At 33.1% G+C, this 13,612-nt stretch overlaps 1 protein-coding gene across 4 annotated transcripts in view; it reads left to right on the top strand.

Annotated features, from left to right (window-relative positions):
* Positions 1-13,612, top strand: part of LOC141522203 (cation channel sperm-associated auxiliary subunit beta-like) — a 156,273-nt gene that overhangs the window by 52,299 nt on the left and 90,362 nt on the right. For 2 of the 4 annotated variants that reach the window (XM_074235412.1, XM_074235410.1), the window contains exons 9-12: positions 692-758; positions 996-1,042; positions 1,470-1,625; positions 8,333-8,485. In XM_074235412.1, the coding sequence (XP_074091513.1) occupies positions 692-758; positions 996-1,042; positions 1,470-1,625; positions 8,333-8,485 (423 nt within the window). The remainder of the gene's footprint in view (positions 1-691; positions 759-995; positions 1,043-1,469; positions 1,626-8,332; positions 8,486-13,612) is intronic. The other 2 variants (XM_074235413.1, XM_074235411.1) reach the window with 1 other exon arrangement.

Genomic DNA, 13,612 nt, shown 5'->3' with positions numbered 1-13,612 from the left:
TTTGTTATTTTTAAATCAAAGAGGTATTGGACTAAGGGACATGTACAGGATTTATTGCCAGGTGACTTTGACTTGAAAATAACATTAATGGCTTGGTCACGACACTAATAAGCTTGTGAGATCTTTGGAAAACTATTCAAACTTCCTCAGATTCATTTTTTTGTCATTTATAAAATAAATAATATAATTGTATTTTTTATTCAAAATAACAATTGGAAGGAACATCAGGAATCAATAGAAATGCAAGTTTATTTTCTTGGTAGAATTAAAAGCAAAAGTTATTTTACACACTGCTCTCAAGGAGCCCTTGACTGAATCCTGAAATGAGATTAACTTGGTGCCCTGCCTTTGAGGATTGTGGACAGGGCTTCCAACACTCTAAAGAAATTAAGGAACAAAAGGTAATTTTTTAAAACAAATTTTCAATTAGCCATGGAATAGAAGTAGATTTTAGTTACCTCAAGAAAATGTTGTATAGGCATGTTATCTCTTATTTATTCTCTTTCACCTCCAGTTTTTCATTTCATCTTTTCCCAGACAATATATCTTTTTCTTTTCTGTGTATATTTTGTCTCCATCCACCCCAAATATTTAATAGCAAATCTTAGGAGGATTTTTAATGATTTTGTCAGTTTCCTCTCTTAAATCTTCATTGTAGCTGCTAGATATGTTCTCTTTTTGTTTTCAATAGAGAGATTATATTGCAGCAAAACTGTGGTACACTGAATTATGTTTAGCCAACAGAGAAGAATTTGAAGGTAAATCAACTGCATTTGTTTACACATTACAATTCAAAGAAAAATATGAATTCTTAAAAATGATATTGTTCTTGAGTAGTTGGCAAAATCTTTTCAAGTCTTGAATAATATTAATAAGTAAATATTAAGGTAGTTTTGAAACTTAAAAATTATAACTCCAAATGTTTTAACTATTTGATCCCTTTAGCCTTTAGAAATATAGATTATATTTATAATTTGTTACTTTCTGCTTTCCAGAAGATTATGTTGCTATTACCTTTGGAATACGTAGGAGCTTGAGTCAGGTAAACTATAGCCTTAAAGAAGGTAAGAAATTAGGTTGTGCATGTTTTTCAACCCATAACTGAGAAAAATGTCAGTTTTCCTGATTAGAAAACTTAACATTTTTTGTTCCTAACTATTAAAATTTTGCACTAATTAGGTTAAGAATGTATCACAAAATCAATAAATTACTAACTATATGTATCACGATATTAATAAAACATTAACTAGGTGACACTTTCCATTATCCAGTGAGATACTCTGCAGCACACATTTAACTCACTTCATATTTGCAAACAGTAATTATGCAAACCCAAATTTTCAAGATCAAATCAAGATACAATAGAACATTACTGCTGTTCATAGCTAATACGGCTAGTGATGTCAAATAGGTCATCTTATATGAAGCAGATCTCTAATTTTTATTTTCTTTTTTAAAAATCTTGGCAGGAAGCTACTTGTTTCTATAGTTCTACTCCACTCCATAACTGGAAAACTTGTGTCCCCTATGCTAAAGATCGTAATCGCTTAGTAAAAAATGTTGAACTTATAGCAGTTCTTATTGATCATGAAATGAGTAATGCACTCTTCCTTTCAGCCACACCGGTATGTTCTATAATGTCAAAGTGATTTCTTTTTTTCTTTTTCCTTTTTTTTTGTTGGGCAAACTTTGTAGCAATGATTATTTTACAAAATCATTTCCAAGTTCAAGTTTATGCTTCATGGTAATATCGCATAGTTGAATCATAATTTCAAAATTGAAATTGAAGAATTAAGATGAATATTCCTGCACAAAATGCATTTTAAAAATATTTTCCACCTAGAATTGGAAATTTACAATTTGAAAGAACTTAGATCATTTAGTTTAAACTTTTCCTATGTGTGTCCAGTTAGATCATACTTTGGGCTGCTAATTGGTGCTCTGGGTTTGAAGTCAGGAAGAATTCTCTTTCTTGAATTCAAATGTGGCCTTAGATTTAACTTAACTAAAGTGTATGACCTTGGGTCATACAGGCTTAACCCTGTTTGTCTCAGTTTCCATATCTATAAATAAACTGGAAAAGGAAATGGCAAACCCCTCCAGTATCTTTGCCAAGAAAGTCCCAAAAGGAGCCATGGAGAGTCAGATATGATTGAATGACCAAACAAAAGATTGTCCTCACCAAAAGTCTCATTCAATTCAATTAACTCTATTGGAGTTAAGTATCCACTGAGGCAAGCCATTCAAATTTTGGGAAGTTTTAGTTGTTAGGAAGTTTTTTCCTCCAGATCAGATCTCAGCCTGCCTCCTTAAACTTTCTGTAAATTGATTCAATGTTTGCCCTTAAGGCCAAGAAAAGCAAATCTTATTCTTCTCTTGACAATTCTAAAATACTTTAAGACAGTGATATCTTCCAATAAATTTTATTTTTTCCCAAGCTATTCACAAATATTTTCTTTTGAAAAGGAAAAAAAATCCTTTGTAATATTACAGCAATCATTTTTGCTTGTTTTGTGGTTCCTTATTGATGTAGTCAAGTGATTTTTAAAAAATTTAGGAACTTTTATCCCTATAATTTTTCATTTAAGCATTTCATTTATTGTTGAGATTTCTTTGAGATTCTGACTTTATCATCCAATATAATATCCAATATAAAACTGCTTCCAGTTTTCTGTCATTTGCAACTTGATAAGCATGCTATGTATGCCTTTATCCAAATCATTAATGAAAATGTTGAAAAGAAAAAAAGGATTGTTCACTTAAAAACTCTATCAGAAACTTCCCTTTAGTGTTCCATTAAACCACTAATCCATGCAGGAATTATAGTCAGGAAATGAGTAATAGTTCTAACATTGCTAACTGTGTGACCTCAGTAAAGTCACATTACTTCTCTGAATTTCAACTTTTCATCTTTAAAATGAGAACAACAAAAGTTCTCATAGAATTTTTGTAAAGAAATTATTTTGTAAAACTTAAAAAAACCCCAATTGCAACAAAGGGTTCAAGGTTTGAATTCCATTTCCTTAACTTCCTCTCTGTATGATTATAGGCAAACACAAGGTATGGGTGAATTTCCTCATCTATAAAAAGGGAATAATAATATGTACGTCAACAATCTTGGATCAATCTTATTATGAGGAAAGTCCTTTCTAGATGTAGAACAATAATTATTATTATTATGCAACTAACTGGAACACCTGGAATCAGGAAGACTCATCAAAATCTACCTCAGAGACTGTGGACAAGTCACTTAACCTTGTTTGCCTCAGTTTCTTAATTGTAAAATGATCTGGAAAAGGAAATGGTAAACCGCTCCATTTTTCTTTTCTAAGGAAACTCTACATGGACATGAAGAATTGAACATGACTGAAATGACTCAACAACAAAATTATTATTGCTAATTATTATCCTATCTACAATGTCATTCTCATTTTCCCCAATAAGGTTCAGATAGGAATAATTTAAAGGCAAATCATTATCATGTTCTTAATTATTGCATGAGTGGATATAATGACTGCCTTTTGTAGCTGAATAGAAACATTACAATATAATGTTATCCTCTATAGAATTATTGAAAGAAAGAATTCTCAGTATGACTATTAGCAGACAAGACAACAACTCATTCCTCTTTGATTTTGATATTTTTCTGGTAGGTCTCTGTAACTAAAAACATTTTGTTCCATATTTATTGCAAATGATGATGATTTGGGATGGTGACCTATATTTAAAATTATGAATCTATGTATGTTATTTCTTGGTAGAATGATAGACTTTGTCTGTGACAGTGATCAGGTTCCAGTTCAGTTTACTGGAGAAATACTAAAGAATACTTTCACATCTGTGTTGTTGTTATTATTAATATTCCTTCACTTAAGTTCCATTTGTGCCTCATTATGGCATGGCACTGAGTATGCCACTTCAATGTTAAGTAAGACAATAGAATGCATACTTGAACAGACATTACCAAACTAGAAAGAGGCACAGTGATAAATCCTGTGCCATCCAAGCTAAATTTAGAGTGACTCAATCAAAAGGTAGCTAGACAGACATAAAGTGTTCATAACAATTTGCCATCTATATGTCCACAATGGACCTGAAACTTTGGGTATATATTTTCATTGATGAAATCAACTGATAAAGTATTAAAACATATTATCATAACAATCATGTTATTAGCTAATTCTTCTCATTTTTTATGTCTTATATTTCTCATTTTATGTATATTTTCACAAGATTCCAGCCACTCAAACATTTCTTAAGCACCAGGTATCTGTCTAGGTGGTGCAGTAGGTAGATATTGATCCTGAAGTCAGGAAGATCTGAGTAAAAATCTGGACTTAGGCACTTTCTCAATATTTGACCCTAGTCAAGTCACTTAACGCCATTTGTCTCAATTCCCCATCTATAAAATGAGGATAAATTGGAGAAGGAAATGGAAAGCCACTAAAGAATCTTTGCAAAGAAAACTTCATGGACAAGTCTATAGGCTTGAGCCATACACAATTGAACAACTGAGTAACGATGTGCCAGGCCCATGTCTCTGAGCATACTATACATCAGTCCAGAACTCTGTGACTTGTCCATAAGGATATGAAAAACTGTCAAATACCTTTATAAAATCCAAATATTCTTTGCTCATGCTATTCTTTTGATTTTGCAACTTTGTCAAAAAAGTTAAATGGGTATGCTTTAGCATGGTTTGTTCTTGTTAATCATATGCTGACTCATAGTGATAATCATTTCTCTTTTGGGGCATTCACAAGTGTTAACACAGAGATTATGATGGTTCGGAAAAAATCATTCCAACTATTAGAATTATCCTGGAGGATGAGAGTCTGACTTATTAAATGTGGGAAGAAAAAATTTCAAGCATGACTGAGCTATAAAGGTTCTTATGTCCTACATAGACCATTTAGAAAAGCAGTCTATTTTTTAAGACCAGGGTGAGCATCAAAGCTTTCTTATCTTAGCCTAATCAGGATAATGCAAATTAATTGATGATAGGGAAGATTTTAAAAACAGAATTTGAGGTCCAGGAGTTTATTTTTATTTTGAGGTGATTCTCTTGGCATAGAAGTATGTACAACCATTTTCTGTCCTCGTATATAAATGTTTGGATGGTGGTGGTAGTGAAAATAAAAATAGGAATAAATGTACAACAACTAAGATGACTTTGCTCATCTTAGCAGTACAGTACTCAAAGACAATTCTGTAAGACTTGTGATAGATAAATACTATCCATATCCAGAGAAGGACCATGGAGTCTGATGCAGACCAAAGTTTACTTTTTCAATTTTTAATATTTTTTTGTATTATAGTTTATTATTTTTTCACAAGATGATTGATATGGATATATGCTTAGCATAATTATATATGTATAACTTATATTAGCTTGAAGGGAATTGAGGAGAGAGAGAGAGAAATGTGAAAGTTAAAACCTTACAAAAATGGTTTGTTGAAACTCTGCCATTGGAAGATAAATAAGCATTTTAAATTATTAAATTATTAAAAAATAAAAAAATTTAAAAAGAAATGTGTAATGTCATGATTTTTTAAATTATACTTTGTGGTTGGATACAGGCAAACTTAAGTCATGACCAATTAGAAATAAATACAGGGTACATAGGACACAATTTGACATTTTCCATCATAAGCTTAGTATATTTTCCTTGGAATGCTAAATTTATTAAAATTTTTAAATTCAATTTTATATTTTCAGTTTCAAATTCTCTCTCTATCCTTCACCCTTTGCCTATCCATTGAGGCAACAAGAATTATGCTATGCATTTCATATATGTATATATATAAAATATATATATGTATACACAGATACATATATAAATATATATATATGAAATTGTGCAAATCATTTCCTCATTAGTCATAATCAAGAAATAAGAAAATAAATAAGAAAATAAAGCAAATAATCAAGAAAAAGAAAAATATGCTTCAGTCTGCATTCTGAGACAATCCATTCTGTCTCTGGACGTGGATAGCATTTTCATCATGAGTCCTTTGGAAATTGTGGTTGATCATTGTAGTGAACAGTTAACTAAGCCTTTTATAATTAATTATTTTTACAATATTATTGTTAGTATACAATTTTTTCACCTGGTTGTACTTATTTTCCTTTGTAACAATTAATACAATTTTCCAGGATTTTCTGAAATCATCTTTTTCAATATTTATTATAGAATGACAGTATCCCATCACATTCATAAACCATAATTTTTTTGACCATTCCTTAATTGATGGGCATCTCTTGGATTTCCAGTTCTTTGCCACTATAAAAAGAGCTATTTAAATAAGTTTTTTTACAAATGGGTCCTTTTCCTTTTTCTTTGATGTTTTTGAGGTATAGACTTGGCAGTATTATTGCTAGGTTAAAAGTAGTCACAGTTTAATAGTTTTGGGAGAAGATTTCTAAATTGCTCTCCAGAATCCTTGTACTAACTTACAGCTCCACAAGAGTGCATTAGTGTTCATATTTTCCTACCCTTCTACCAGCATTTTATCACTTTCCTTTTCTATTTTCTTTATTGTTGTTTGTTCATGTTCATATTTTTTGTGATTCCGTGGACAATGCCACACCAGACCTTTCTATCTGTTCTCTTGAAATCAAAAGTACAGATTTGTTGTTTCCATGATATTCTCATGGAAATTCTCACGATACTATTATCACACCCGCTGATATTCCTTTTGCCTTTTGCTTTCAGTTTTTTTCAACATCAGGGTCTTTTCCAATGAGTCCCATCTGCTTATCATGGGGCCAAAGTAGTTAAACTTTAGCTTCAGTATTTGATCTAGTGATTTAACTGATCTAACCTCCACCTCCCCCTTGCTGTTCAAAGGACACAAAAGTCTTCTCCAGTATCACAATTCAAAAGCATGTCACCTTAGCCAAATTGTGTGAGGTGCTGGTTTGGAATTATTTTAACTCGTATTTCTCTAATTTTTGTGAAAAATTCCTTCACATGGCTATTAATAGCTTTGATTGCCTCTTTATATTCTTTGACTATTATCAATTGGTAAAAGACTCTAATTCTTACAAATTTGGTTTAGTTCCTTTTATGATTGAGAAATATGAGATTTTTATCAAATGCTGCATTTTTTCCTGTTTCTTGTTTTTGTTCTGATTTTTGCAGCATCAATTTTGTTTGTGCAAAATTATTGAAATTTTATGTAATCAAAATTGTCCATATTGCCCTTAGTGAATCCCTCTATGTTGTCTCATTGTTGTTATTGTTTTTAACTAAATTATGGTTTTTTTCCATGATTTGTTATTTGTCCCACAATTCTTTAAATGTAGGTTATTTAGTTTGCAATCATTTGGCGGGGGGGGGTGGGGTGTTGCAAGGCATTGGGTTTGAGTGACTTGCCCTGAATCATACAATTAAGTAATTATAAAGTGTCTGGGACCAGATTTGGACTCAGGTCCTCCTGACTCCAGGGTTGGTGCTCTATCCACTGTGCCACTTAGCTACCCTTCCAATTACCTTTTAATCTATACTTACTGAATGAATGTATTCTTACAGGTTTTCAACTTTTTTTCTTTACTATTGGATTTTTCACTCTGAATTTGGTGTGCTTTTAGATTGTTGAGGAATAATAATGTTTGTCCTTCATTTTCCAAGAAGATAATAGCATCAGGGAGATGATGCCATGACAAGCAAATTAATTGGATTTGAATGACGAAGTGCTGAGCTAAGTCACCAGCCTCATTTTCTCCTCCAGAGCCATCTGGATCCATTGACCAGATATGAATCAGTATGACTGAGGATGGCCCTGGATGTGAAGCAATCAGGGTTAAGTGACTTGCTCAGGGTCACACAGTTTGTAAATGTCTGAGGCTAGATTTTAACTCAGGTCCTTAAGACTAAAGGACTGGTGCTCTACCCACTTCACCATCTAGCTCTACTTTTGTTGAGGAAAGGGTGTGTAGGAACTCAGTAAAAATTCTGGCTTCATTCAGTCATCTTGGTTCTGCTTCTTTGTTAAATAATTTAAAAATAGTGTACTTCCACCAACTTGGATCATAAATTCTCTGTGCCTTAGAGAATTGTTTCATGCATTGTGTTGCTGAAGAAAAATGATTTCTGACCCTAATGGTCAATCTTACACACAGATGTGTCCTTGAATGATGGACAGAGTAACCAATATTTAAAACTTTTACCAATTGATAGGATTTGTTAGAAGTTCTATTCTGCTGCCATAGCTTTTTAAGATAACTTCCATGCCATAGTGAGATGTACTAGTGGGAATGGAATGAGGGGAATTAATCAAAATACTAGAAAAATTTTCATAATTTTTCCATTTTTGTTTTGTCTTTTAGAGAAGTGCTATGGTTATTGCGAGGAAATTAGTAAACCAGATTATAAAACCTCACTTTCAGTATCCAGGTTTTCGCTTCCCTCCAGACTTTAAAAATGTTAAAGGAATGGCTTTCCATCCTGGAACTCATTTTCTGTATGCTTTTGGAAATCAGGTAGGTACCCATCAAATTTTCTTAGATTAATGAGGTAAGTGTTTTGTCCATTCTAGTCTTTCCCTCTGTAAGTCAATTTGTAGGTACTTTTGGAGGAATCACTGAAGAAATGAAAAGTATTCTGAAGGGTTGGATTTCTCCTAGCCCTTACAATAATACATCAGCATTTCCAAGAACCCCCATATATGTAGGGTGAATTGTCCCTGAAGTGTAAAGCTCCTGGGATTGGTACATATCAAAAACAGCTTTCCTAGTCTGAATTTTCATCTGAGGAAGTATGTGTCAGGGATAGGAATTATGGAGAAATGTTACTTTCATCCTATACTTACCAATTGGGATTTGAGACTTTGATATAACCCCTGTAATTTCTCACTTTTTTGCTACTGCTTCTATAAAAAGAAAATGACAATGGCACCAAGTGGAGGGTAAGTTTTTATTATCCCAAATGGACTTTTACTATCTATCAAACTTGCATGAATATATGTACAACACACATCATGTTGAATAATTTCAAAAAATAATAATTCAGCCACTACTAATTCAGAATTTCTTAGAATTATTGAATGAATAAATGAATAAGCAATTTATTAAATACTAACCATGTAGTGTACTTAAGTGCTAGAAATATAAAGAAAAGTGAAAACAATGCCTGTTCTCAAGGAACTTGCGTTTTATTGAGACAGACAATTCTAAAAGATTACAGCCACATTAAGCTGAAAGGTCCCATGGCACTTTTTTTGGTGAGGCAATGAGATTAAATGACTTGCCCAAGGTCACACAGCTATTAAATATCAAATATATGAGGCTGTATTTGAACTGAGGTTCTCCTGACTCCAGGGCAGTACTCTATAATCCTATAATCTTTAAGATAAAAAGGCTACATCTTTTTATTTTAATTTCCACTGATAAATTCATATTTGTTTATTTCATATAATTTAGCAATGGCAAGAACTTAGTTGTTTAAAAAAAAACCCTTCACTTTTTTGATTCTTCACTTGCAAGGCATGTGGACCAGGCTGTGATTGTTTAGGAGGCAGTGGCTTTAGAACCTGCAGGAGTAGGTTAAGTCTCCAAGGGATTCTTCCCAGGATGATAGTTAGACTGGGTTGAAATCAGGATTGTTAATCTGGGGAGAACTACCATTCTTAGAGTTCTTGGATTTAACTGCTGATTGGTACTGACTGGTTAGTGATGTATGTTGGTGAGAAAAATGAGAAGCAAAGTTGGTGGTCTGAGGAGTACTGTCACTCTCAGGGATCTTGGATTTAGAACCCTGGATTATCTCCATTGGACTCTGAGGGGAAGTAGTATTTGTGGTTTGTCTTGCTAGACACATATCACTGAGGAAGTTAAAATTATACTGTATCATTTAATAATTGATTCTTCTCTATAATTGACTCTCTTTCCCATTTTTGTCAAGCCTATTTCACAGGTAAGCTAAAAATGTGGTCTCCCCCCAGACCAAATGAAAGGTATGGTTGAATGGTGTTATTATTTCTTTTCAACTACCCCCTTGAAGTTTTGTTTACCCGTAAACAGAAATCAGTGTAAGTTGAGTCCCTCTGCCACTACTTTTGCAGCAGGCTAAAGAAAGTTGAACCAGGAGAACAACTGATACAATGAAAACAAAAATGTGCCACGGTAAATGTTACTTTTGCCCATTTCTATTTTGGTAGAATTAGGGGTGGTTTGAATTACCCCAAGGGGAGCACTAACTTGGAGGTCCTGATTGCAATGGATCTGATTTTCTAACCAAGATTTCTAGATGCAGCTGAGGTCAATAAAGCAAGTGACCATCCTGAATTGTCAAGAGGGATATGATCATCCACACTGAAGTCCAATCCACCTTTTCCAGCTATAGCCAATTATGACATTTGAGTTACCCAGAATTCTTCCTTTCCTATTTCTCAAAGAGAGTTCCCCCCCCTCCACCATCTCTTAGTTGTTGCTCTACTAACTGAGGAGTCCACTATGTCCCACATTATTAACATCTGTATATATATAACTATTAACAAACTATTATCTTGCTCAGAGAAATTGTGCCTCAGTGTGGCATCTTAACTCATCATAAAAACTACTATCTGACCATTAGTATCTGCCTGCTTCAACCAGGCTAGCTTGCCTATCCTGTGAACTGTATTTGGTCTATGGCTGGTGGGAATATCTGGCTCCTCTACAGGGATGACTATCTTCAGTGATGGTATCAGAGGTCAGATTTGAAGCATGACAAGTCATCTAGTGGGCATTGTTATTTCGAGCACTCTTGGTTGAGGGTCCTGGACTGTCTCCATCAGTCTGAGGGAATGCGGTGGTGATAACTTGATTTGTCTGATACATGCCACTCCACTTTTTCATCATCAAGGTGCCTTGTTGCTTCAGTTAGATTGGATGCCTTCCAATAGGCAGCCATTGGTTGGCAAAATTTAGTATTAATTCAATAAAACTTTTGAGAGCCATTGGTCTATGTATATGTGTGAATGTATACTTGTGTGTAAACTTAAGCACATTTTTACTGTGGCACATTTTTATTTTCATTGTATAAATTGTTCTCCTGGTTCAACTTCCTTTAGCCTGCTCCCAAAGTTGATATAATAAAAGAGATAATAGGGAAATTACAATATACTTGAAGGTAACCTAAGAAACAAAATAATATCAATACTAAATATCTATGAACCATGTGGCATAATATCCAAATACTCATAGGAAAAATTAATACAATTAAATAAATAAGTAGTCAATAAAGCTAAAATAGTAAGAGACTTCATTAGGCCCCTTTACCTAAGCCCACATATACAAATTTAATAAAACATAAATAGTCAAAGACCCAAATAAAATTTTAGAAAAGTTATATATCCTATATCTCTGATGAATAGCTAATAAAAATAGCAAGACTCATAAATAAGGGCAAAACCCCCTAAAATAAATACAAAAAATAGAAGTATTAAACATGATTTTACTGACCACATCATCATGAAAATTATGCTCAAGAATGAGCTCTTTATGAAAAGATTTTTGGAGATGAAGGGGTGGAGGTAGTACTTCTATATCTCAAATTGTCTTATAAAGTAACAGTTTTTAAAACTATCTGATATTGGTTAAAAAATAGAAAGATAGATCACTTGCTAGGGGGACAAGGGAGATTCAGTGACAATAGAACTCAACAGTGATGTTTGATAAAGTGGAAAACATAAATCACCTAGGTAAATTCCTTATTTGATAAAAATTGTTAGGAAAACTAAACTAGGCTTAGACTACATCTTATGCTATATTCCACAAGAAATAGATGTATGACTTGATATTCAAACAGTGCTAGGAAAAAATGAGATCATGTATCTCAGTCATTAGGAGCTATATTTTTAACCAAACAAAAAGAAACAATTACAAAAGACAAAATAGATAACTTTGATTACTTGAAACTGGACAAATTAAAGTTTCTAGGATAAGAAAGGAATTGGTTAAATAGAAAAAAAAACTTGATATTTAAACTATATGTGTATGTTTCTATGTGTTTATGCACATACATTTCTAAATATACACACATATATTATACATATAATATAAATCAATATGTAGGTATGTATATATAATATACACATATATAAAACTTAAAGTCATTATCCAAAAAATTGCTGATCAAATGATATGAACAAATACTTACAAAAATATTCAGAACAACAACAACAGGAAAGAATGCTCCAAATAGCAAGAGTCTTCATTTTGCAAGTATAATTAAATATGACAAGATTATATGTTGGAGTGGTTGTGGGCAGGCACACTAATACATTTAGTTCACACAGCCATCCTCATTATACTTTTTTCTATCTTTATGTCACTTCACCAAATGCCTTTCAAAATCTTCAGTTGTAATCTCATTTTGTTTGTTTATTGACTTTTGAGATGAATTCTCATTCAGTGAAGGTATCAGGAGAAAATGAAGTGGGGTGGTTTTGACTACATGTATACACACACATACAAACACGCACACGCTGTATCTATTCATGATGGAGGTTAATTTCAGAGGAAAGGCATTAGTAGGGTCTTCAGGGGAGAATGGGAAAAACTTTCTAAAAAGTTTATTCTTAAAACTGAAAGTAACAGCCCACAGCCTTTTCAAACTAGATTAGCTCTTTCTCCTGTTGTTATTGGTTCTTTCCCGTGGAGGAGCACCACATCAGGAAAATGAATCTAAGACTTGGAAATGAATTGAATTTAAGTGAGCTTCCTGTACAATCTGGTGAAGATTTGGAAAAGTCAGCGTTGGTGCTTATCTCAATACATTGATATCTCCAAATCTGGCCTGCAAAAAAGCAAAAACAGACAGGCAAAAAAACCCAATAGTCAGGGCATGAAATGCAAATCCAAAGAGCATCAAACAGGTCAGTTTAGCTGGATGCTGGTATGTGGAAAGGACAGCAAAGTCTAAAAAAGACTAGAAAGTTAAGAAGGAACCAATTTATGAATGTCTATAAATATTTGTTCCTGGTGGCAACACACTTCAACCTCTACCCATCTGATTGGATGTCTGGCTGGTGGCGAGCAAAGAATTTTTCTCAAAACCTCAATGTAAAAAGATTCCTAAGTTCAGCAATTCTTCATGACTGGATGCAGTTTGGACTGAATTTCATCATGTCCTGGACCTGCTACCTTTTCTCCTTCCACATCCTGCTTTTTACTTTGCTTTTTGTGTTGTCTTTAATCCTTGAGGTCAGGGCATATATTGCTTTTCAATATTTGTATTCTCTGATCTTAGCAGATTCTTGGCATATGCCAGAAACCTAGTAAAAAGTTTATTAATTAATTCCCCGACTGAAGTTCATGGAATAGAAAGTGATATGGTTAAATGTGAACTTTAGGGAAATCACTCTGGAAAATGAATGAAAGCTATTTGGCATACAGTAAAATTTGAGCCATGGATAATTCATTTGATTTATCTAGAAAACAGCCTAGACCAGAGTTGATATCCTATTTTTCCATATGTGTAAAAGGATGGGGCATATATGCAAGAGATATTTTGAAGGAAGAAATGATAAGATTTGGCAACTTATATGTGGGGTAATTTTGAATGAGTAAAGTATGACACTTTAAGTTACATGCCTCAGTGTCTGTGAGAATGGTGTTATTATTGAG

Source organism: Macrotis lagotis, chromosome 4 (assembly GCF_037893015.1).
Source record: "Macrotis lagotis isolate mMagLag1 chromosome 4, bilby.v1.9.chrom.fasta, whole genome shotgun sequence".
NCBI lineage: Eukaryota > Metazoa > Chordata > Mammalia > Peramelemorphia > Peramelidae > Macrotis > Macrotis lagotis.
Note: the sequence above shows the minus strand (reverse complement) of the source record. Positions and strands in the feature narration are given on the sequence as shown.